Source organism: Eumetopias jubatus, unplaced genomic scaffold, assembly GCF_037043125.1.
Source record: "Eumetopias jubatus isolate StellerSeaLion01/CBP00866 unplaced genomic scaffold, mEumJub1_p1.0 scaffold_8, whole genome shotgun sequence".
NCBI classification, from domain to species: domain Eukaryota; kingdom Metazoa; phylum Chordata; class Mammalia; order Carnivora; family Otariidae; genus Eumetopias; species Eumetopias jubatus.
This window is the reverse complement of record NW_028274814.1, coordinates 74,786,299-74,805,488: the sequence shown is the minus strand read 5'-3', so window position 1 is coordinate 74,805,488 and position 19,190 is coordinate 74,786,299. Positions and strand designations below refer to the sequence as shown.

Genomic DNA, 19,190 nt, shown 5'->3' with positions numbered 1-19,190 from the left:
CGCCACCCGACCGCCCCCCCTCCACTGAATGGCAAACATCTCTGAACCATCCTCCACATTCCCAGTCCCAGTAGTAATAGTGGAAGCATGGAGCACCATCTCAACATTGATCTTCCTCTCCTCTGTTCTCCTATGATATTCAATTGGTAATAAAAGCTATTGACCTCTTACTTAAATGTCTCCTTCCCCACGTCTTGTACATACAATTATCTGATGACACACGGGAGCACACATACTTTGGCAAGAATTGCCTGACAACAATTGAGAGAATGGGATAAGCCACAGGTAGTACTGATGGAAAAACAATCTCTACATTTATGAGCCATTGATTGGGAGCCCCACTAAGTGTCAGCCCTTAGGATCTTTTGCTAAGACTCCCTGAAAGAGTTTCCTCCTGTAGCAGGTTTCCTGGAATTTGGAAAACACTGTCAGTCTGTCTGAAGATCTGTTTGGTGGGCGGGGGGGAGGGGAGGAACACACAATAATTATCTCTTTGCAGAAACCACATGCTATTCTTCACCTCCTTTATCTTTAGACACACATGTCTGCAGCATAGCCCGTCACAGTCATCCTTAACCTGACACTTAGTGGGCAGCTCCTAAACACACGATGTGACACGAGCAACACAAAACACACAGCAGTGTTGAAGGGGAGAGGACTTAGAGACGGTGGAGGTGAAGAGTAGCCACTTCTTACACTGGAATTAAAATAAAATGAGGTGAGATCTTTAAAAAAAAAATGAAAGAAGTAGCATTTAAACACATGAATTCATTAGGATGGTGACATTGTAACTACCACTTGTGGAGTGTTCTGAAAGGCCCCACACTCAGCACTGTACAGACACCTGGCATCCTCCTAGCAACCCCACCGGGCTGAAGAAACAGGCTCAGAGAAGCCAATCAACTGGCCTCAGGTAACAGATTCTAGATGTCAAAGCCAACCGCAAACTCGGGTCTTCTGACAGCCGGCCGTTCCTCTCCCTTGGCCCTGCTCTGCATCAGCACCGCCTTCCCCTAGTCTTTCCTCCCCAGCCCCCTCATCAGGGATTCACTTCCCACCCTCTCTTTGAATCTCCTAGTTTTCCCAGGTAGCATCTATGATCAATGAATTTATACTGTTTCTTTATTACTTGTCTCACTTAGAAACAATGGTGGGTTTTGCCTGTTCGTTTTTCTTTTTTCTTTTTTTTTCTTTTTTTAGAAAAGGGATCTTATCTTTTACACAAACAAAGCATCCAGAGCTTGTTTATTTAATAAGTAACAGCAGAAAGAAATAAAATGATACAAAAATGAATGCAATGGTTTCAAATCATTATATAAACAAACTTTTAAAATAATGTTAAAGGTATGAGTTTTATATGTAAGAAGGGTGTATAATGTTTGCTTACAATTTAGTGGGGAATCATTTTTCTTAAAAACTAAGCACAAATCAGAAAAAAAAATGCTCAAGGCTGTGTCTATGCGATGCCACAAGAAAAATTTAGCCATCATTTTGTCTGTGACAAAGCCAAAGATTATCTTTTAAATATCTAGATAGAATGTCTGGAGAAATCATAAAAAACTCAATTATGTCAACACAATCTTAGTTTATATAAAACAAGCTTTATAAACAAGCCTATAATTTGCATAATTGTACTTTGTGAAAGAACATCTATTTGCATGACTGACCTATGGCTAAAGTTCTACCAAAGTTAAAATTACAATTATAAAAAAGATAATTTTAAAGATCAATATCCTTTTTCCCTCAATTTCAAGTATTTGTATTTTTAAATTATGTGGGAAGTAGTAGAGTTTCAATGTCCTAGATTAAAAGCATTAAATATAAAAGCAACATCTGGACTTCACAAAAGAATATATTTTCTTTCACTCATATTTTTAGCTACTGAATTAACTTATCGCAGCAAGTTCTTTCAGTGAGTATTCAGACATGTAGCCAGGGCAGTAATAAATACCACAGCAGAGAAAGTTGCCTATTAACCCTTCAACTTATCTTTCATGCAAATGTTCCATCTGATGTTCTGGCTAAGGAATATTTGAATTGCTCTTTGGTACATAGCCACACTATTCCATTGTTGACATTTTCATCTTGTATTTTTAAACTGGCTGCTTCTTGGGATGGATTCTAATTAATTTTAGTTGCAGTATTACAGAGCAAGGCAAAACTAAAGGAAAAGCAATAATAACAATGACGATAATGACTTAAGACAATCAGTTGATTGTATCAAATTCTCACAATCTCTATCTTTACATAGGAGTTATCAGTCAAGAAGTACATTTCCTTGGTTGAAGGTAATTGGAAATGATGTTTTTCTGTTCTAAACTGGTGACTTTCACACAGACCCAGCCCTGACTACATCACATCAAAAGCAGATCAAGCTTTAATCTTATGGCATACAAAGCTTCCATTAAAATCTAAAAAACTGTCCCTTAGCAAATGTTTGCTGAGTATCTACTATGTGAAAAGCATTTTGATATGCAGGCTGTGCAGTACAAAGGTGAGTACGATAGCACTTCTCTCTCAAAGGCTATATAAACTTTGCCTTAAGATGTCTTGTATCAGCTAGAATACAAAACACAAACTGATAAGTATGATAACAGACGAAAACCTGAAGTTAGAGGGGAAACTCTTATTAAAACGTAATCATCTTAATCTAACCGGCTACAAATACCACTTGGAAAGTTTAAGACCATCTTTCAACTGAAAGCTGGATTATGAGATTCTTAATAATGTATTATAACCTCCCTTCAAGAATGTCCGAATTTAAACAGTATCTCTGACAGAAACCTTCACGGGAGCTTTTGGTCTAAATTTACTGGTTTCCAAAAGGAAAAAAAAAATGTACTGCAATCAACATATGTGAATACTGCAACCACTTGAGAAAAAAGAAAGGGGTTATGTGGAACTCTTTTAGAGCTATGTCTGTGTCAGATTAAAAGAACAATGGGAATTATAAGAGGAGATGAGAAACACTTTAGAAAGCAATTTCTTTGACTTGAAAGTTAAAACACCGAAGATAAATTGTGACTGAGCATTTGAAATTGAAAATAACAGGTATATATATATATATATATATAAGGGGGGGCAAAACTATACTCAAAGAGAAAGACTTTAAGGATAGTTCACTTTGTTTTGTTTTTTAACTGTCAATTCTCCTGGTAGAGACTATCTCTCCCTTGCCACAGCAAATAAAGACAGCATCAAAGTTTATTTCTTGAGAAATCACATCTGGGAATACTCAAGACACATCGTTGTCCTAACCCCACCCACTTATCTATTTCTGATCCCTTCCAGGGCTGTTCAAGCACTGCAACTGAACAGTCCCCTTGGCAAGATTACGTGCTTTCTCCTTGATACCACCACCCTGGCACACATCTTGATTGCAGCATTAATCACAGACTACCACAATTGTCTATTCATGTATCTGCCTCCTCCCTAGATAGTGAGGTATGGGAGGTCAAGGACCCTGGAACCTAGGAGAGTACCTGATAAACTACGTACAATCAACAGATAACAGGGACTCTCAAGGTGCCACAGAAGAGAATTCTAGTAGGGCCATAAAACTACCTAAGCATAGCGTTAATCAAGCTATTTAAAAAGAGCAATTCACTTATTGAGTCTTTCAACAATGATCTGCTGGGCTTCTACTGAAGAGCAAGCACCACTCCAGGCATGAGGGGCATAGCGTGGAACACAAAGCATGCAAGACACCTGCCTTCAGGGAACTTATATGTTAGAGGATGAGGAAGAGAACATTTTTTTAATTATAGCAGTGAATGTCTACAATGTGTGGGATATTTTGCATGATCTATAGAAGATCCAAATGACCTAGTCCCGGTGCCCAAGAAATTTATACTCTAGTTGTGGGGATCAACATGATCAACAACAAAGACAAAATACAAAGTGAATGCTAATTGTGTAGAACAGAAAAATAAGGGGTGTGACAATTTATTGGTGGGCACTTTGGGCAATGAGGATCAGTAATAGCTTTCTAGGTTTGTGACAGGCTTGGAAGGAGAGTGAGCCACTGAAAAACAGAGGAGCTAAGTCTGGTATGAGCAAGGATTGGAAATGGTCTGAGCCAAAGCAGAGGAGAAAAGTGTAAGACTTCTTGGAACAATAGAAAAGTCTCCCCTCCTGCACACCTGCCACCACTTTCCACCTAATCACTCAGCTCAAGTCCAAGAGTGTTGCTGTTTGCTGGAAGCAAATGGGTCTCTGAGGCCTCGGAGATGTCACCTCTTTCCTAAACTTTCAGACCACTCCTCTCTATTCCCATGGCCACTGCAGGCATTTCCAAACCTGACTCCTAGAAAGGCTTACCTCTACCACCTTCCCTCTCCACCCCATTTCCCAACGTGCTGCCAGGGAGATCTATCCTAACTCAAATTGGATCCTATCACTCCTTTCCTGAGAATCTTTCAGGCGCTCCAAATCCCAAATCCTTAAAACATGCAGAGTCTTCTTCCCGGTGCAGCCCCTGCCTGCCTCCCTAGCCCTGGGGCTGCTCCCTTCCACCACAGCCAACTCCATGGGACTTCTGACTTTCCCTCCGCCCTCCCTGCCACCGCACCTGCCTGGGCCTCCAGCACCCAGCCCAGCCATCTCTGCTGGGAAGCTGCCTCCCACACCTCCTCCCATGGCTGTGTACATACCTCAAGAATGGCATTTACTGCAAAGGGCTGGTTCCACGGAACCCACTTCCCCATGCCCAAGAGATGCATTTCACTCATTTTTAGGCTCCCAACACCCAGCCCCACACCTAATCCTGCACCGAGCACAGAAGGTTTGCTCAGTTAATATGAATAAAGCAAAACTGGGGCTAGACTCAGATCTGCAGGTGATTAAACAAAGTTTGTAGGGAGAAATCTTGTGCAGGAAGTCTGTGTAAAAATGTGACATCAAAAAAGGAGCCAATAAAGGCACTTGAAAGATACAGCTGGACCGTCACAGCTCCGGGGTAATGGGCCTCTAGCCCACACTGTGCCCCCCACCCCCCCAACCAATGACATGACCATCAGCTGTGGGGATCAGAGAGTAAATTCTACCATAAACAGATTGGGAACCCAAAGCAACCAACCAAGCATCGAAACAAAACCTTTTTGCCTCTACCATCTGACTTGTTCCTGATAATTCCCTTCTTTATTGAGAATATTTTTCCTCTCTCAGCAAAGTTTGAACCATAGAAATGCAAAATAAATAAATAAATAAATAATCAGCACACTAAATATACTACCTACATCTTAGCTATAAAAGATGTTTCTATCATTTTCTACATGAACAGGAAGAAATGGTGGATTTTATTCACTGGTTAATGGGGGGGGTAGTCCTGGAGGCAGAGCAGCCAAGAACGCTTTTTTGCACACCAGGCCCACAGAACCTGCCTGGACGTGTGATCTCCACCAGCACCAGCACAGTGCATAAGGGCTAAAAGCCACCTATTTCCTGCCACTACTGCCTAAGTGTCACATCTGCATTTGGTTACTGGAGCTGATTTAGAAAATAAGGGGTGTTTTACAAAAATGCTCTCATGCCAACAAGGTGCCTCATTCACAAATGTTTGGGCACAATTTCTGGTGGCCCTGAGTAAAGCAAATATGGAAAAGATGCTCATAGTAAGATTTACCATCTTTGATTCTCTAGTCACGTTCATGTCAAACAAGGAGGCAATCCTTACAAGTAAAGCACCAAACAGTGCTTCAAAAGTAAGCAGAAACCCACTGGTAGGAAAAAAAAAAAAAAGAAGGGCCCTAAATCCCAGTCTACTACAGGGCACCCTTCCATACATGTACACAAAACATTTATATCTTATAACCGGGGACCACATCTAGTTTAAAAGTTTTTCTTTTTCTGTTTTGCAAATTAGCTGATGATAGATGTTTTACCCAGGAACTACGTCAAAAATGACTCTACTGTTCTGAAATATAAAGTTAATATTTATAGAGGAATTACACAGACATCTTCAGTACCTGAGTGGATTTTAAATTATACAACTATTAGTAATGACAATCCAGTACTAGGAGGAATATGTTAGCCAACAGCTTTAACATAGCTCTGCATTATAAAACCAGAGGCACAGGTTAAAATTACCATCTTCATTTCACCAGAACCTCCTCTCCCATAGTTGGAAATTATAATTATTTTGTTAAAGGCTATATACCATCAGCCTACTTCTGCTAACGTTTAAAAAGACTTACTACTGGGGCGCCTGGGTGGCTCAGTTGGTTAAGCAACTGCCTTCGGCTCAGGTCATGATCCTGGAGTCCCGGGATCGAGTCCCACATCGGACTCCCTGCTCGGCAGGGAGTCTGCTTCTCCCTCTGACCCTCTTCCCTCTCATGCTCTCTATCTCTCATTCTCTCTCTCTCTCAAATAAATAAATAAAATCTTTAAAAAAAAATAAATAAAAAGACTTACTACTTTACAATGACAAACTTTCTGTTGGCATGCTAAACATTTGCGCTTGTTATAAAATCAGTGCAACCCACACTGAATTTGTATAACAACCAAAAACTGCTATTAGTTGCCTGACATAAAATGTTGAATTGACCCCTATACACAGTAAAGTGTCAATATCAGTGGCCTGTGGAGGGAAGAGTGAAGGAGGAGTAGAGATATTTAACATTTTATTAAACATAGTTACAGTTTGACTCAATAGAACCAGTATAAATTACATCTGTAATTAAAAATAGGAAGAACGTATTGCCACACACTTAGATAAATTTTATGACGCCTTATCTGGTAAACATAGACTAGACCAAATTAGTTTTCTTTCTAAACTGAGATCTACTGATGGCACAGTGGAATAAACAAAGCTCAGAGTCTCTAGCTTACTTTGATTTCCATTTGGGTTTTATCCTTATTTATTTACAATACTCAATATAAACAGTAACACCTCACCATAACAAACAAGAGTATATTCCTATGAGGGGCGCCTGGGTGGCTCAGTCGCTTAAGTATCTGCCTTTGGCTCAGGTCATGATCCATGGGATCGAGCCCCACATCAGGGTCCCTGCTCAGTGGGGAGCCTGCTTCTCCCTCTGCCCTTCTCCCTCTGCCCCTCTCCCTGCTCCTTCTCTTTCCCTCACTCTCTCAAATAAATCAAATCTTTTTTTAAGTATATTCCTATGAAACAGACTGTGCTACTTTATTATAACTTTTTTAAAGTTTTCTATGATTTACATTTTTATATAATCATGATTTACCAGTAAAGCCTGATAAATAGCAGCATTATACATTATCTGACAGCTGAGTGACCAGGTGGAAAGTGGACTACTGCACACAGGTCTTGCAAGTCAGAAAGCCTGGGTTTGAATCTTAACTAGCTATACAAAAAGCTGGACAGATCAACCTGTGAGCTTCAGTTTTCTAACAAAAAAAAAAAAAAGAATACTATGGCTCCCTCCATCTAATAAATTGTTCTCAACTGAATGAAAGGTAAAGCTAAATCATGAAGTATAAGCCCCTCTATTCAATTTGTTCCTGGTCAACAAGGAAGTTATCAAGTTCTTTGGATATAAGTGAGCAGAGCCTATAATAGCCAAGATATGAAAACAACTTAATTGTCCAAGTATAGATGAATAAAGATGTGGTGGGGATGTGTGTGTGTGTGCATATATATAACCATCATCACCACCACCATACGCACCCCTGACCACGCTCCTCACCCTTGCATGTGGGCAATGGAATATTACTCAGCCATGAGAAAGAAGGAAATCCTGCCATTTGGTACAACACGGATGTAACCTGGAGGGCTGTTATGCCAAGTGAAATAAGTCTGACAAAAACAATTACTGTACATCACTTATAGGTGAAATCCACCAAAGCTGAACTCGCAGAAATAGTAGAATGGGGGGGGGGATGTTGGTCAAAAGGCACAAAAACTTCCATTATAAGACAAGTTCTGGGGATCTAAGGTACAGCATAGTGATTATAATCAATACTGTATCCTGTACTTGAAAGATGCCAAGAGAGTGTACTTCAGATGTTCTCACCACAAAAAGGAAATGGTAATTATGTGAGGTGATGGAGGTGTTGGTTAAAGCCATCGTGGTAATCATTTTGCAACATATAAGTATCAACTCAGTACTTTGTACGTCTTAAACTACACAACGTTATATGTAAACTGTGTCTCAATACAGCTGGGGGGGAAATGATAAAGTAAAAACCACACCTAGCTCCTAAAATTAAGTTACTTCTAAAGTTATTAGAGAAAAACAGGACTTTAGGACATGAGCAGGAACTGCTATGTTTTAAACTGATTTGGCGTGCAGGAAACAGACTCAGCGTCTCCGAACAGACCAGCACGGTAATTTAATTGCCAGTCTTCTGGAGGGACCCAGTATGTCATCATTCCCTAACAGTGATAGTCTCCCTTGTCCAATTGTTTTCCCCTTCCCCACCTCCTCCCACCCCTTTTGATTGTTGTGGTTGTTTTACTCTTAAACAGCTCTCCCTCCTTTCTGTCTGCAATTTTAAACTCTAACTAGAAATGATAACACCCAGGCTTGGCTTCCACCCCCCACCCCCAGACCCGGCCCGCCAAGCTCCAGGGGCCTTCTGGACTTGTAGAAATGTCCTGAGGGCCGCCCAGACTACGTCTTACTCCTCCAATCACTGCCCCCGCGGGCTCTGCGGCTGAAAAAACAGGATCCCGGGCCGCCACCCGCGGCCACAAATCGGTTCCCGGGGCGCCCCACCCACCCCCACCCTCCCTCCCGGAGCCGATCCTTTCTTTCACTTTACAACGGATGCAGGTGGGTCACACCCCTGCTCTCCGAACCGGGGTGGGCTCCCCGCCTGCGCCGCCCTCCGGAATCCCCAGTGCAGGTCCGAGGGGGAGGAAATGACCCAAAAGTTGCTGCTTCTGAGTCAAGACTTCGGCGCGCGGAGCCCTCCCTTGTATCTAGCATGACTGCTCAGAGCCTGCGGCCGGGGCCCGCCCAGACGCTGTTCTCGGGAGACCGTGCGCGCCCCGCGCCTCCCCGGCCTTCACGGGGGCGCCGGCCCGCCGGCAGCCGAGCCGCGAAGCGACCGCATTGCGGCCCCGGAACCGCGGCGCGGGCTCCCTCCTCCCCGTCCGCCGGCGCCCGCGCCCCTCCGAGCGGCCGAGGGTCCCCGCAAGCCGACCCCCGAGGAGGGTGCGGCGCCCACGCGCAGTCCCCAACTTCTTCCGGCGCCGGCCCACGCCGGGGAACCCCTCGCTCACCGATATCCCCGTCGTCGTCGTCTTCCTCCTCCTGGTCCATTTCTAGCAGGACGTCCCTGGTCGTCATTTGCATGGCTCCCCCAGAGGGCGGTTCCGAACTTGGCGCGAAGTTGGGGGGCCCGGGGTTCCGGAACGACGCGGCTCTGGCGGGGCCCTGCGTCCGGGCGGGGGCGGCGGGCGCGTCTGGCTCCCGGCTCGGGGGCTGCAGTAGCCAGCCCGCACTCCTGGAAGCCGAGCCCAAGCGGCCGCCGACCCGAGCCCTGCGCCCAAGACAGCCACTCACCACCCGACCGGGGCCCGGCCACTGAGCATGCCCAGTGAGAGAGCCAGGCTCGCTGCGGAATAATTAAACTTCCCCCAGGTTTATTAGGCTCCCAGAAGGAAGTCCGGACGAGAGCGGGAGTAGTCGGCGATCGCGTTCTGCACGCGAGTGACCTCGGGGAAGGGGGAGGAGGGAGCACGCGGGGGTGGGAGTGGACAGGGTTCCCCAAACGTTGCGTCCGAACGAGGCAGTTCTCTGTTCTAAAGTCATATATGGACACACACTGGGGCTTGCTTTCTTTGACATGTGTTACTGCAGAGGGGAAAAACGCCACTACAGCTCAGGCGGAGAACACTGAAGGCGAGCACGTTTGAACCGTATTTAAAAGCTACGCGGAGCCTATGGAGATCTTCAAGCACCCATTACTCTGACTCCAAAGTGAAGGAACGTGTATTCTATGGGGGAAAGGGGAGAGGGAGATTACAGAGAAAAAGAGGCGAAACTCGTAGATAATAAGCAATAGAAGAAAAAAGATAAAGAAGAGAGATCTAAAGAAACGCGTTCACAAAAGGCCGGAAGATTTCCGCAGAAAGAGAGGTGAGCGGGCAAGAGAAGCGCCCCCTACCCCCGCTCGCCTGAGCACACACAGGGAGCGGTCGCAAGATGTTCGCGAGTCCTTTTGGACCCTGAAAGCTTAGTCCTCCGTATCAAAAGCGCAAAAGAAGCCGAAGAACTCCACTGTGGTTAGAGGTAAACTCTAATGCAGTGTGAGAGACTATAATAACCAGAGGAAACAAAAAGAAAGTACTAAAATAAAATTGAGGCAGAGAGTAAAAGAATGCGTTCCCCGGGGACCAAAGGGAGCAATAGGACAAATACAAAGGAATTTCTACTTTTAAGACTCGTGGGGGTAGTTTGAACTGCAGGTTTCTAGGACTGTGTGTCTGCAGAGCTGTTTTCAAAGAAGCTGGTGTTGGGTTCATTTTGATTCCTCAAAGGGGCTTAGAAGGTATATTTGAAATCCTGGTTACATTCATTATCCTACACTTCCTATCGAAACTTTTTATATTTCTTCCACTGACGTACCAGAATTATCATGATAATTATGATGACACTAAACTTCCTGTGCACTTTTTTCTCCCATATACTTATTTTTTGAGTTTCCTTATGAAAGAAAGAAAACATTGAGACCAATCGGAAGTGGGAAAACAGCCGCGAATATGCATCACAAGACATGTGGAAATTACTTTTAAGAAACTATCCAATATCTTAAACAATAGAATTGTTGTTGTTGTTGTTGTTGTTTAAGTAGGGTCCACACCAAGCCTAGAACCCAACACGGGGCTTGAACTCATGACCCTGAGATCAAGACCTGAGCTGAGATCGAGTGGGAAGCTTAACTGACTGAGCCACTCAGATGCCCAGAGAGAATAGTTTTTTTTTTTAAAGATTTTATTTATTTATTTGAGAGAGAGAGAATGAGAGATAGAGAGCACGAGAGGGAAGAGGGTCAGAGGGAGAAGCAGACTCCCCACTGAGCAGGGAGCCCGATGCGGGACTCGATCCCGGGACTCCAGGATCACGACCTGAGCTGAAGGCAGTCGCCCAACCAGCTGAGCCACCCAGGCGCCCTTTTTTTTTTTTTTTTGAAAAGCACTTGTTAGCATTTAATGAACGCCCTCAAATGTGGCTTCAAGCTACTAGAACGCAGGCGCCCCCAACACCCTTAATCTTCTCCTCTGCTCTTCTACTGAAGAATTTGGCCTTCACATGACAGGCTGTTTTGGGAGTTTTCCCTTTCCCAAAACTTTGTAGTAGCCCGATCGCACCACATCAATGATAGGAGCAGCTCCAGTCTTGTTTTTGGCAGCATTTACCCGTGTCTGCTCACTGACCAAGGTCCACAGTTTATCAAGGTTGACAGTTGGGCAGAAGCTCTGGTTCCTCTTTAAGTGGTAATGTCTCATACCAACTTTTCCAAAGTATCCTGGGTGATATTTGTCGAAGTTGATCCTGTGGTGATGCATGCCACCAGCATTACCCTGGCCTCCTGGGTGCTTCCGGTGCTTGCCGATGCGGCCGTGGCCGTGGCTCACGTGGCTCCGAAGTTTCCGGGTCTTCCTCAGTCTGGATGGCATGTCGGCAGCTCAGACGGAAAGAGAGAACAGTTTTTAATATAAGGAGGAAACAATACATTACTCTGGGCAGGGGGTGGGGTTGGGGGGGTGGGGGATAGGAGAATAAAGAAGGAAAAAAAAAAGGGGAGGAAAAAAGGACTGTTTTCTCTCAGTGAATTCGCTCCCCAAAGCTTATGGGACCCACTGAATTAGAAATTCCAGAGGCATTTTAGTGACATGATCAGTTATCACAATTTTCATTTAACAAATGTGTACATAGTGCTTTTTATGTGCTAGGCACTATTCTTTAAATGTTTTACATTCAGTCACGTAATCCTCATAACAACCCTAGCAACTATTACCACTTGACACAGGATGATTAAATAACTAATCCAAAATCACGCACGGGAAGTAAGTGGCAGAGCTGGGGTTCAAACCCAAGCATCTAGAATCTGGTCTGTTGGCCATTTGATAAACCACCTCTAGAGACACTGCTGAATCCATTAAAAAAAATCACTTTTTCCCCCCACCAATTCTGAGCTCTCAAAATCTCATCAACTTTCTGCCACAGTTCTCTCACCAAATGGCCTGGTTTTTATGGCCTAAGATTTTGCTCAAAGTTAATTAGTAGTAGAAAACTCTTGTGGTTGATTTTGTAACAGGGTTCCATGAGTCATTTGAAATTCTTCATAGATTTTAGAGTTCACATTTTTGTTGCTTGATAAATGTTGCAGAGAGATGTTGTTGGCCTTATATGTAAACGTAACTGTTGCTGGAAGGGAAATGAATTATTTACTTGTTATCTGTGAGTAAATTCCATTCTTTTCATTCAATCTATTTTATTTTCTGTAGCTCCTCTCATGCAATGTTTTTTTTTTTTTTCCAACTGAGTCATAAATGCTTCAAACATAATCAAGGTAATAGGCTTATGGAAGAACCACATCATCCTTGACCCTGAAAAATTATCATCTATATCATGAATAGTTAGTGATATAAAATGTGCCTAATATCATGTGGCCAGGTTATTGGATTTGCAAAGCTTTTCCAAGTCAGGGTGGTAGAGCAAATATTTTCTCTTTTATTGGTCTTTTGATTAATTACAACCCTCGCCTGGCCACAGGATGCCCTTTCTCTGCCCGTCCCTCAAATATTGGTGTGTCTCTGACTTTGATCCTGCCCTTTTTTATTCTCATCTTTCCCTATTGAAATCATTCAGTCTTGTAACTTTACTGTCTATTCCAAAGAGGGCCAGTTTCGTGAGCACATGAACATTGATTTACAGAGGGCCCTGCACTCAGAAGGACTTAATGCTTGGGGTCTTAATGCTCTGTGGTTGCAGGTTTAAAATTCTTAATAACATTATCTTTGAATTTTTGTTTTATATGTGGAGTTCAATGAGACAATGAAGTGTGCTTGGTTCTCATACAGTCCTGCCTCCCACCGCCTCTCAGCCTCCCTGGGCCAGTTTCTCAGCCTTGCCCGCCCTCCTCTTTGCCCTACCCCAAACCAGAACCACTAGGACCAAGAAGACGTAGGCACAGGCATAGGGAAGGTCAGGGTCATGTGCATGCACCTCTGGTGCTGTAGGGTAGTTGATGGCAGCTGTCCCTGCCCTAGACTAGCAGTGCCACAGTGCTGTCACCCAGTGGGTGACTCAGTGGGAATGGGCCTCTTGCCCATCCCCTATGTAAGGGCATTTTGGCATGGAAGTTGCAATCTCAGTTGCAGTCTCTTGGAGGCTGTCTCTTTAACGTGGTTTAGAGCCGAGAGTCCATGGGGAAGGGGAGACACCTGGCTCCACTTCTCTGCCATCAGCCAGGGCATGGTCTGTCAGTCCTACAAATTGGTGGGAGGGAGATCTGGCAGCTGGTGGACCTCATGTGCTTTTTGAGCAAGGAACCCTGCAAATTTTCATTTGCAATGGGCACTGCAAACTGTATAGCTGGTTCTTATTCCAAGGTCTTTATTTCCAGATCTCTCTTCTGTGTTGTAAATGGTATATATGCTTGCATGCTGGACATCTCCACTTGGCTATTTTTTAGACATTTCAAATTTAGCAGGTCCAACACTAAATTTGTAATCTCTGCCCCAAAACTGTTTCCCTAAATTCAGGAATGTGTAGTTACACAAGTCAATAATTTGAGAAGCATTTTGACTCCTTCCTCTCTCTGCTAACCCCCATGTCCAGTCAGTTGCTAAATCTTGTTATATGTATCTCCTGGATATCTCAAACACATCCCGTATCCATTGCTGCATTGGTGCATGATTGCATAGCATAACATTTTAGCAGAAGCAGAAGGGAATGGAGTTTTAGGCAGAAGGGAAAGCAAATGCAAAATTCCCAAGGAATACCAGCAAAGAGATCATGGTGCTGTGGCATAATACGTTGTCCAAATTCAGCAGCTCACAGCAACAATAAACAGGTATGCTTTCACACAGTTTCCATGGATCAGAAATTTGGGAGCAGGTTAGTCAAGTGGTTCTGGCCTAGGTTCTAATTTGTAGTCACAATGTTGGTCAAAGCTGTAGTCACCTAAAAGCTTGACTAGGGTTCAAAATCTGCCCCTAAGAGAGTTCAACCTCACGTGGTGCTGCTTGTCAGGAGGCACCTCACTTCCTTCCTCCACTAACCTGTCTGTACATCCCTTGAACATCCTCATGACACAATGCTGTGTTCCCTGACAATGATTAATCCAAGAGGCTGGGTGAGGTAGAAGTCACAACATCTTTTATGACCTTGGAAGTCACACATTGTCATTTCTGCCACTGGTTACACAGGTAAGTCAGCTCTACTCCCTGTGGGAGGATCTTATCCAAAAGTATGAATAGCAGAGGCAGGGATCACTGGGAGCAATCGTGGAGGCCACCACATATCTCCACTATCACTGTTGTGATACATACCCACTGCCATTCTTCATTCTTAGTTACCGAGAACTAACTATACGCTGGCCACTTCCCCGGATGTTGGGGGTTCAATAGTAAAAACAAAAAACGAAGACAGACAACATCTCTGCTGTCAGGTCTTTCCATTGCAGTGGATTGAGACAAATAAGTAAGTATCTGTCAGGAAATGATGGGCACTACTGAGAAAAATGCAGCAGGGCAAGAGTCAGAGAGAATGATGGCTGGGAGACGGACTTCATAATGAGTGGTTTGGGGAAGACTGATGAGGTGACATTTTAGCAGAGGTCTGAAGGAAGTGAGGGAACAGAGTATGTAAGTCCCTGAGGAAACAGAGTTTCAAGAAGGAAATGCAAATGCAAAAGCCTTGAGGACAAGCATGCCTAATGTCTTCAAGAACAGCAGAGGCCATGGCAACTGTAGCATAGTGATAGAGGAGGGAAGTGGTAGGAGGTCAGGGATGGCGGAGGGAGAGGAGTGCTGTAAATCAGTTTTAGCCATCAGAGGGACTTGGGTTTTGACTCTGAATAATATGGAAAGCCTTTGGAAAGTTTTGACTAAACAGGTGGCATACTTATCTTATATTTTAAAAGGATCTTTCTTACAGCTTTTTGGAAAATAGACTAGACCGTAGAAGAGCAAATATAAAATCAGGGAGGCCAGTTAAGAGACTAGTTCTTTAATTCAGCCAAGGGATAACGGTCTTGAACAAGAATGGTACTGATAGATGTGGATTAAGGTATGTTTTGAAATAAATCTGAAGAGTGTCTGAGGTACTGGATATGAGTCTGAGGAAAAAAAGGGAGTCAAGGAGAACTCCAATATTTTGACCTGAGAAATCTGGAAAATGGAGTTGCTATTTTTGAAATGTGTCAGACTCCAGGAGAGGAAGGGGGTGGCGGGGTTTGGTTTTGGACCCAAAAGTTCGAATTTGAGATTAGACATCCATGTGGAGATGTCCAGCAGCAAAATCTCCAGAGGTACCCCCATATGATTGTACAAGATGTTTACAGAGGTGCCTGGGCACAGGGAGTAAAATGAGGCCTGATATCTAACTCAGGCTCTGCCTGCCAAGCCTCATGGTTTGGTGCAAGGTCGTTCCGTCTGTACAAGCTTCCATATAGCTTGTCAGCAATTCTGGACACCTTTATACATATACTCTGCTTCCTTCTTACTTTGCTTTATTTTCTCCTTATTACCTAACTCCCTCTTACATACTACATCATTTGTTTACTTACTCTCTGTATTATCTGTCTTCATCAACCAAAGGATAAGCTCCACAAAAGCAGTGCTTTTGTCTTTTGTTCATTACCATATCTCCAGCATATAGTAGGTACTCAATATTTATTGAATTGAATTGAGGGTAGTGTAAAGGGTAGTGGATAAATGCACTAGTAGATAGAAGGGTATGTGGGGCCAACAGAGGGTATGTGGGAGAGAGAAGGGAAAACGGCTGTTGAGATGTCCTTGGGTAGGTGAAAGTGATGAGCTCCTATAAACTGAAGATAATGGCTATAAAAAGCAGGATAAAAATCTATCATGAAAACCATAGTGAAAATATAATATTTGGATACAGATGCAGGTGTATAGGTAAATGTATTGGTAGGAGCTGTGGAAGCTTTCTTTTTTTCCCCCAAAATGTTTATTTTGAAAGCTTTTAAACATACAGAAAAGTTGAAAGAATAACGTAACAGACACCTATACATCCATCCAAGCTTCAACAGTTGTGAACATTTTGCTATGTGTGATTTATCTATTTGTCTCTCTGTATATATTTCACTGAACCATGTTAATGTTGCAGACCTCATGACATGTCATCCCTACATAAATAACATATTCACATAGACGAGATTTAACCATATTTCCCTCATATCAACCCATTCCATATTCAAATCTCAGAGTCTTTAATGGTTGGGTTTTTCACGCAAGCACGCAATCACATTTCACATACTGTGATTGGTTATATTACCTGACTTTTTTCCCTATGACTTTGACTTTTTCTTTCCTTCTTTTTTTTAGGAGATTTTATTTATTTGAGACAGAGAGAGAGAGAGAGAGAGAGCACAAACAGCGGGGAAGGGCAGAGGGAGAGACAGAGAAGCAGACTCCCAGCTGAGCAAGGAGCCCAATGTGGGGCTCAATCCCAGGACTCTGAGATCATGACCTGAGCCAAAGGCAGACGCTTAATCAACTGACGCCCCTGACTTTGACTTTTTCAAGAGAACGGAAGATCTGTGGATGATTTTTTCTCCCTAATACTATTTTCAAAGTCTAGTATTTCCTGTTAACTGGATATAAGTCAGAGGTTTAATTAGATTCGAGTTAAACATTTTTGGCAACAATCTGTCATAGAAGATGCTATGTTCTTCATGTGGCATTATAGTAAAAGGTATCCACTGACAGACTGTCCTACCATTATTGGTGTTAAATTCGATCACTAAGCTACATGGCAAACACCAGATCTTTCCACTGGGTCAGGGTTCAAACCTGGGCAGTTTGACTCCAGAGTCTGTCTCTAAACACTTTGCTATTGTGGTTTTTTTTTTTTTTTGAGAATTTTATTTATTTATTTGTCAGAGAGAGAGAGAGAGAGAGAGCACAAGCAGGGGGAGCAGCAGCAGAGGAAGAAGCAGGCTCCCTGCTGAGCAAGGAGTCTGATGCAGGACTGGATCCCAGGACCCTGGGATCATCACCTGAGCCAAAGGCAGACGCTTAACCGACTGAGCCACCCAGGTATCCCAACACTTTGCTGTTGTTGAGATAAATTTCTAAAATGAAGCCATCCCTGCCTGGGCTGCCAAACTTCTGGCAGCAAACCAAACTTCTGGCTCTCCTTGACCAGAAACACAGTATAGTTGACCCTTGAACAACAAGGGGGTGAGGGGTGCCAATTCCCCCTCCCTGCACTGTTGAAAATCCATGTATAACTTTTGGCTCCTCAATAACTTAGCTACTAATAGCTTACTGTTGACTGGAAGCCTTACCAATAACATAAACAATTGATTAACACATATTTTATATGTTATATGTATTACATACTATGATCTTACAATAAAGTAAGCTAGATAAAAGAAAATCATAAGAAAGAGAAAATACATTTTACAGTACTGTACTGTGTTTATCAAAATAATCCACATGTAAGTGGACACACATAGTTTATACCTGTGTCTTTCAAGGGTCAACTGTATGTCTACTCAGCCAATCCCCAAATGCCAAGCAAACTTTGGGCTCTATATTTATTTTCTTGTTCCGCCATCTTTCTGAATAAGGTCAGATATGCAACTTAAGCCATTCATAATCTGTTTATGCATTACCACTTCTAATGTTCTGTAAAACTCACTCTTGCCCAAAATCCTTTGGGAAGAATGTTTGTAAGGCCTGTATTCTCCCAATCCATGAATTGTTTTCCCTTGAATAAAGGACATCAAACGCTACTAAATTGTTGGTTGTGTCATTTGACGTTATTCCTCTTTAGGTAAGAGCGCAAGTCTCAAGAACAAACAGCACATACACAAGCAAGACTAGGATTCAAATGTAGGTCCCCAAAAGCTGTTTGCTCCCCCCCACACACTCCATGAAAATAGCTTATCAATTTGGAATCTTAAAAAAGTGCCCTTGGTATTATGTAATGATACAGGGGTCAATCCAACAAGAGGTTATAACAATTATAAATAACTATGTACCCAATATGGGAGAATCTAAATACATAAAGTAAATATTAACAGACATTAAGCAAAAAATTGACAGTAATACAATAATAGTAGGGGAATTTAACACCACACTTACAACTATCAATAGATCATCCAGGCAGAAATTCAATAAGAAAACAGTGGCTTTGAACACCACATAGGACCAGATAACTTAACAGATGTATACAGAAACAATCCATTTAAAAACAGCAGGATGCACATTCTTTTCAAGGGCACATTGAACATCCTCCAGGATAGATCACATGTTAAGTCACAAAACAAGTCTCAGTAAATTTAAGGAGATTGAAATAATATCACACATCTTTTCTGACCACAATGGTATGAAACTAGAAATCAATCACAAGAAAGTTGGAAAAGAACACAAACACATGGCGGCAAACATGCTACTAAACAGCCAATTGATCAATGAGGAAATAAGAAAGTACATGAAGACAAATGAAAATGAAACACAATGGTCCAAAACCTTTGGGATGCAGCAAAAGCAGTTTTAAGAGGGAAATTTTTAGTGATACAGACCTCAAGAAACAAGAAAAACCTCAAATAATTAATCTTACCTGACACCTAAGGGAACTAGAAAAAGAACAAAGCCCAAGATTAGTTGAAGGAAGGAAATAATAAAGATCAGAGCAGAAATAAATGAAATAGAAATTAAAAGAAAACAAGAAAAGATCAATGAAACCAAGAGCTTATTCTTTGAAAAAAATCAACAAAACTGATAAACCTTTACCAAACTCATCAAAAAAGAGAAAAAGGACACAAATAAGCAAAATCAGAAAGGAAAGAGAAGTAACTATCAATACCACAGAAATACAAAGAATTATAAGAAAATATTATGGAAAATTATATGTCAACAAATTGTACAACCTACAAGAAATGGATACATTTTTAGCAAGATACAATATTCTGAAAGTGAATCAGAAAGAAATAGAAAATTTGAAGAGCGCAATTACTAACTAGTAACAAAATTGAATTGGCAATCCAAAATCTCTTAAAAC

General features: G+C 42.5%; 1 protein-coding gene and 1 pseudogene across 4 annotated transcripts in view; both read right to left on the bottom strand.

The window, feature by feature from the left end:
* Window positions 1–9,605, bottom strand: part of ANO6 (anoctamin 6) — a 186,073-nt gene extending 176,468 nt beyond the window's left edge. For 3 of the 4 annotated variants that reach the window (XM_088026012.1, XM_028123129.2, XM_088026013.1), the window contains exon 1: window positions 9,206–9,604. Coding sequence is in view for 3 of the 4 variants with exons in the window: in XM_028123129.2 (XP_027978930.1) it covers window positions 9,206–9,278 (73 nt within the window). In the remaining variant the exon portion in view is untranslated. Of the gene's footprint in view, window positions 1–9,205 lie in introns of all 4 variants that reach the window. The other variant, XM_088026014.1, reaches the window with a different exon arrangement.
* A 1,539-nt stretch (window positions 9,606–11,144) lies between these two features.
* Window positions 11,145–11,610, bottom strand: LOC114224096 (large ribosomal subunit protein uL15 pseudogene; annotated as a pseudogene).
* Between the last annotated feature and the right edge of the window lie 7,580 nt (window positions 11,611–19,190).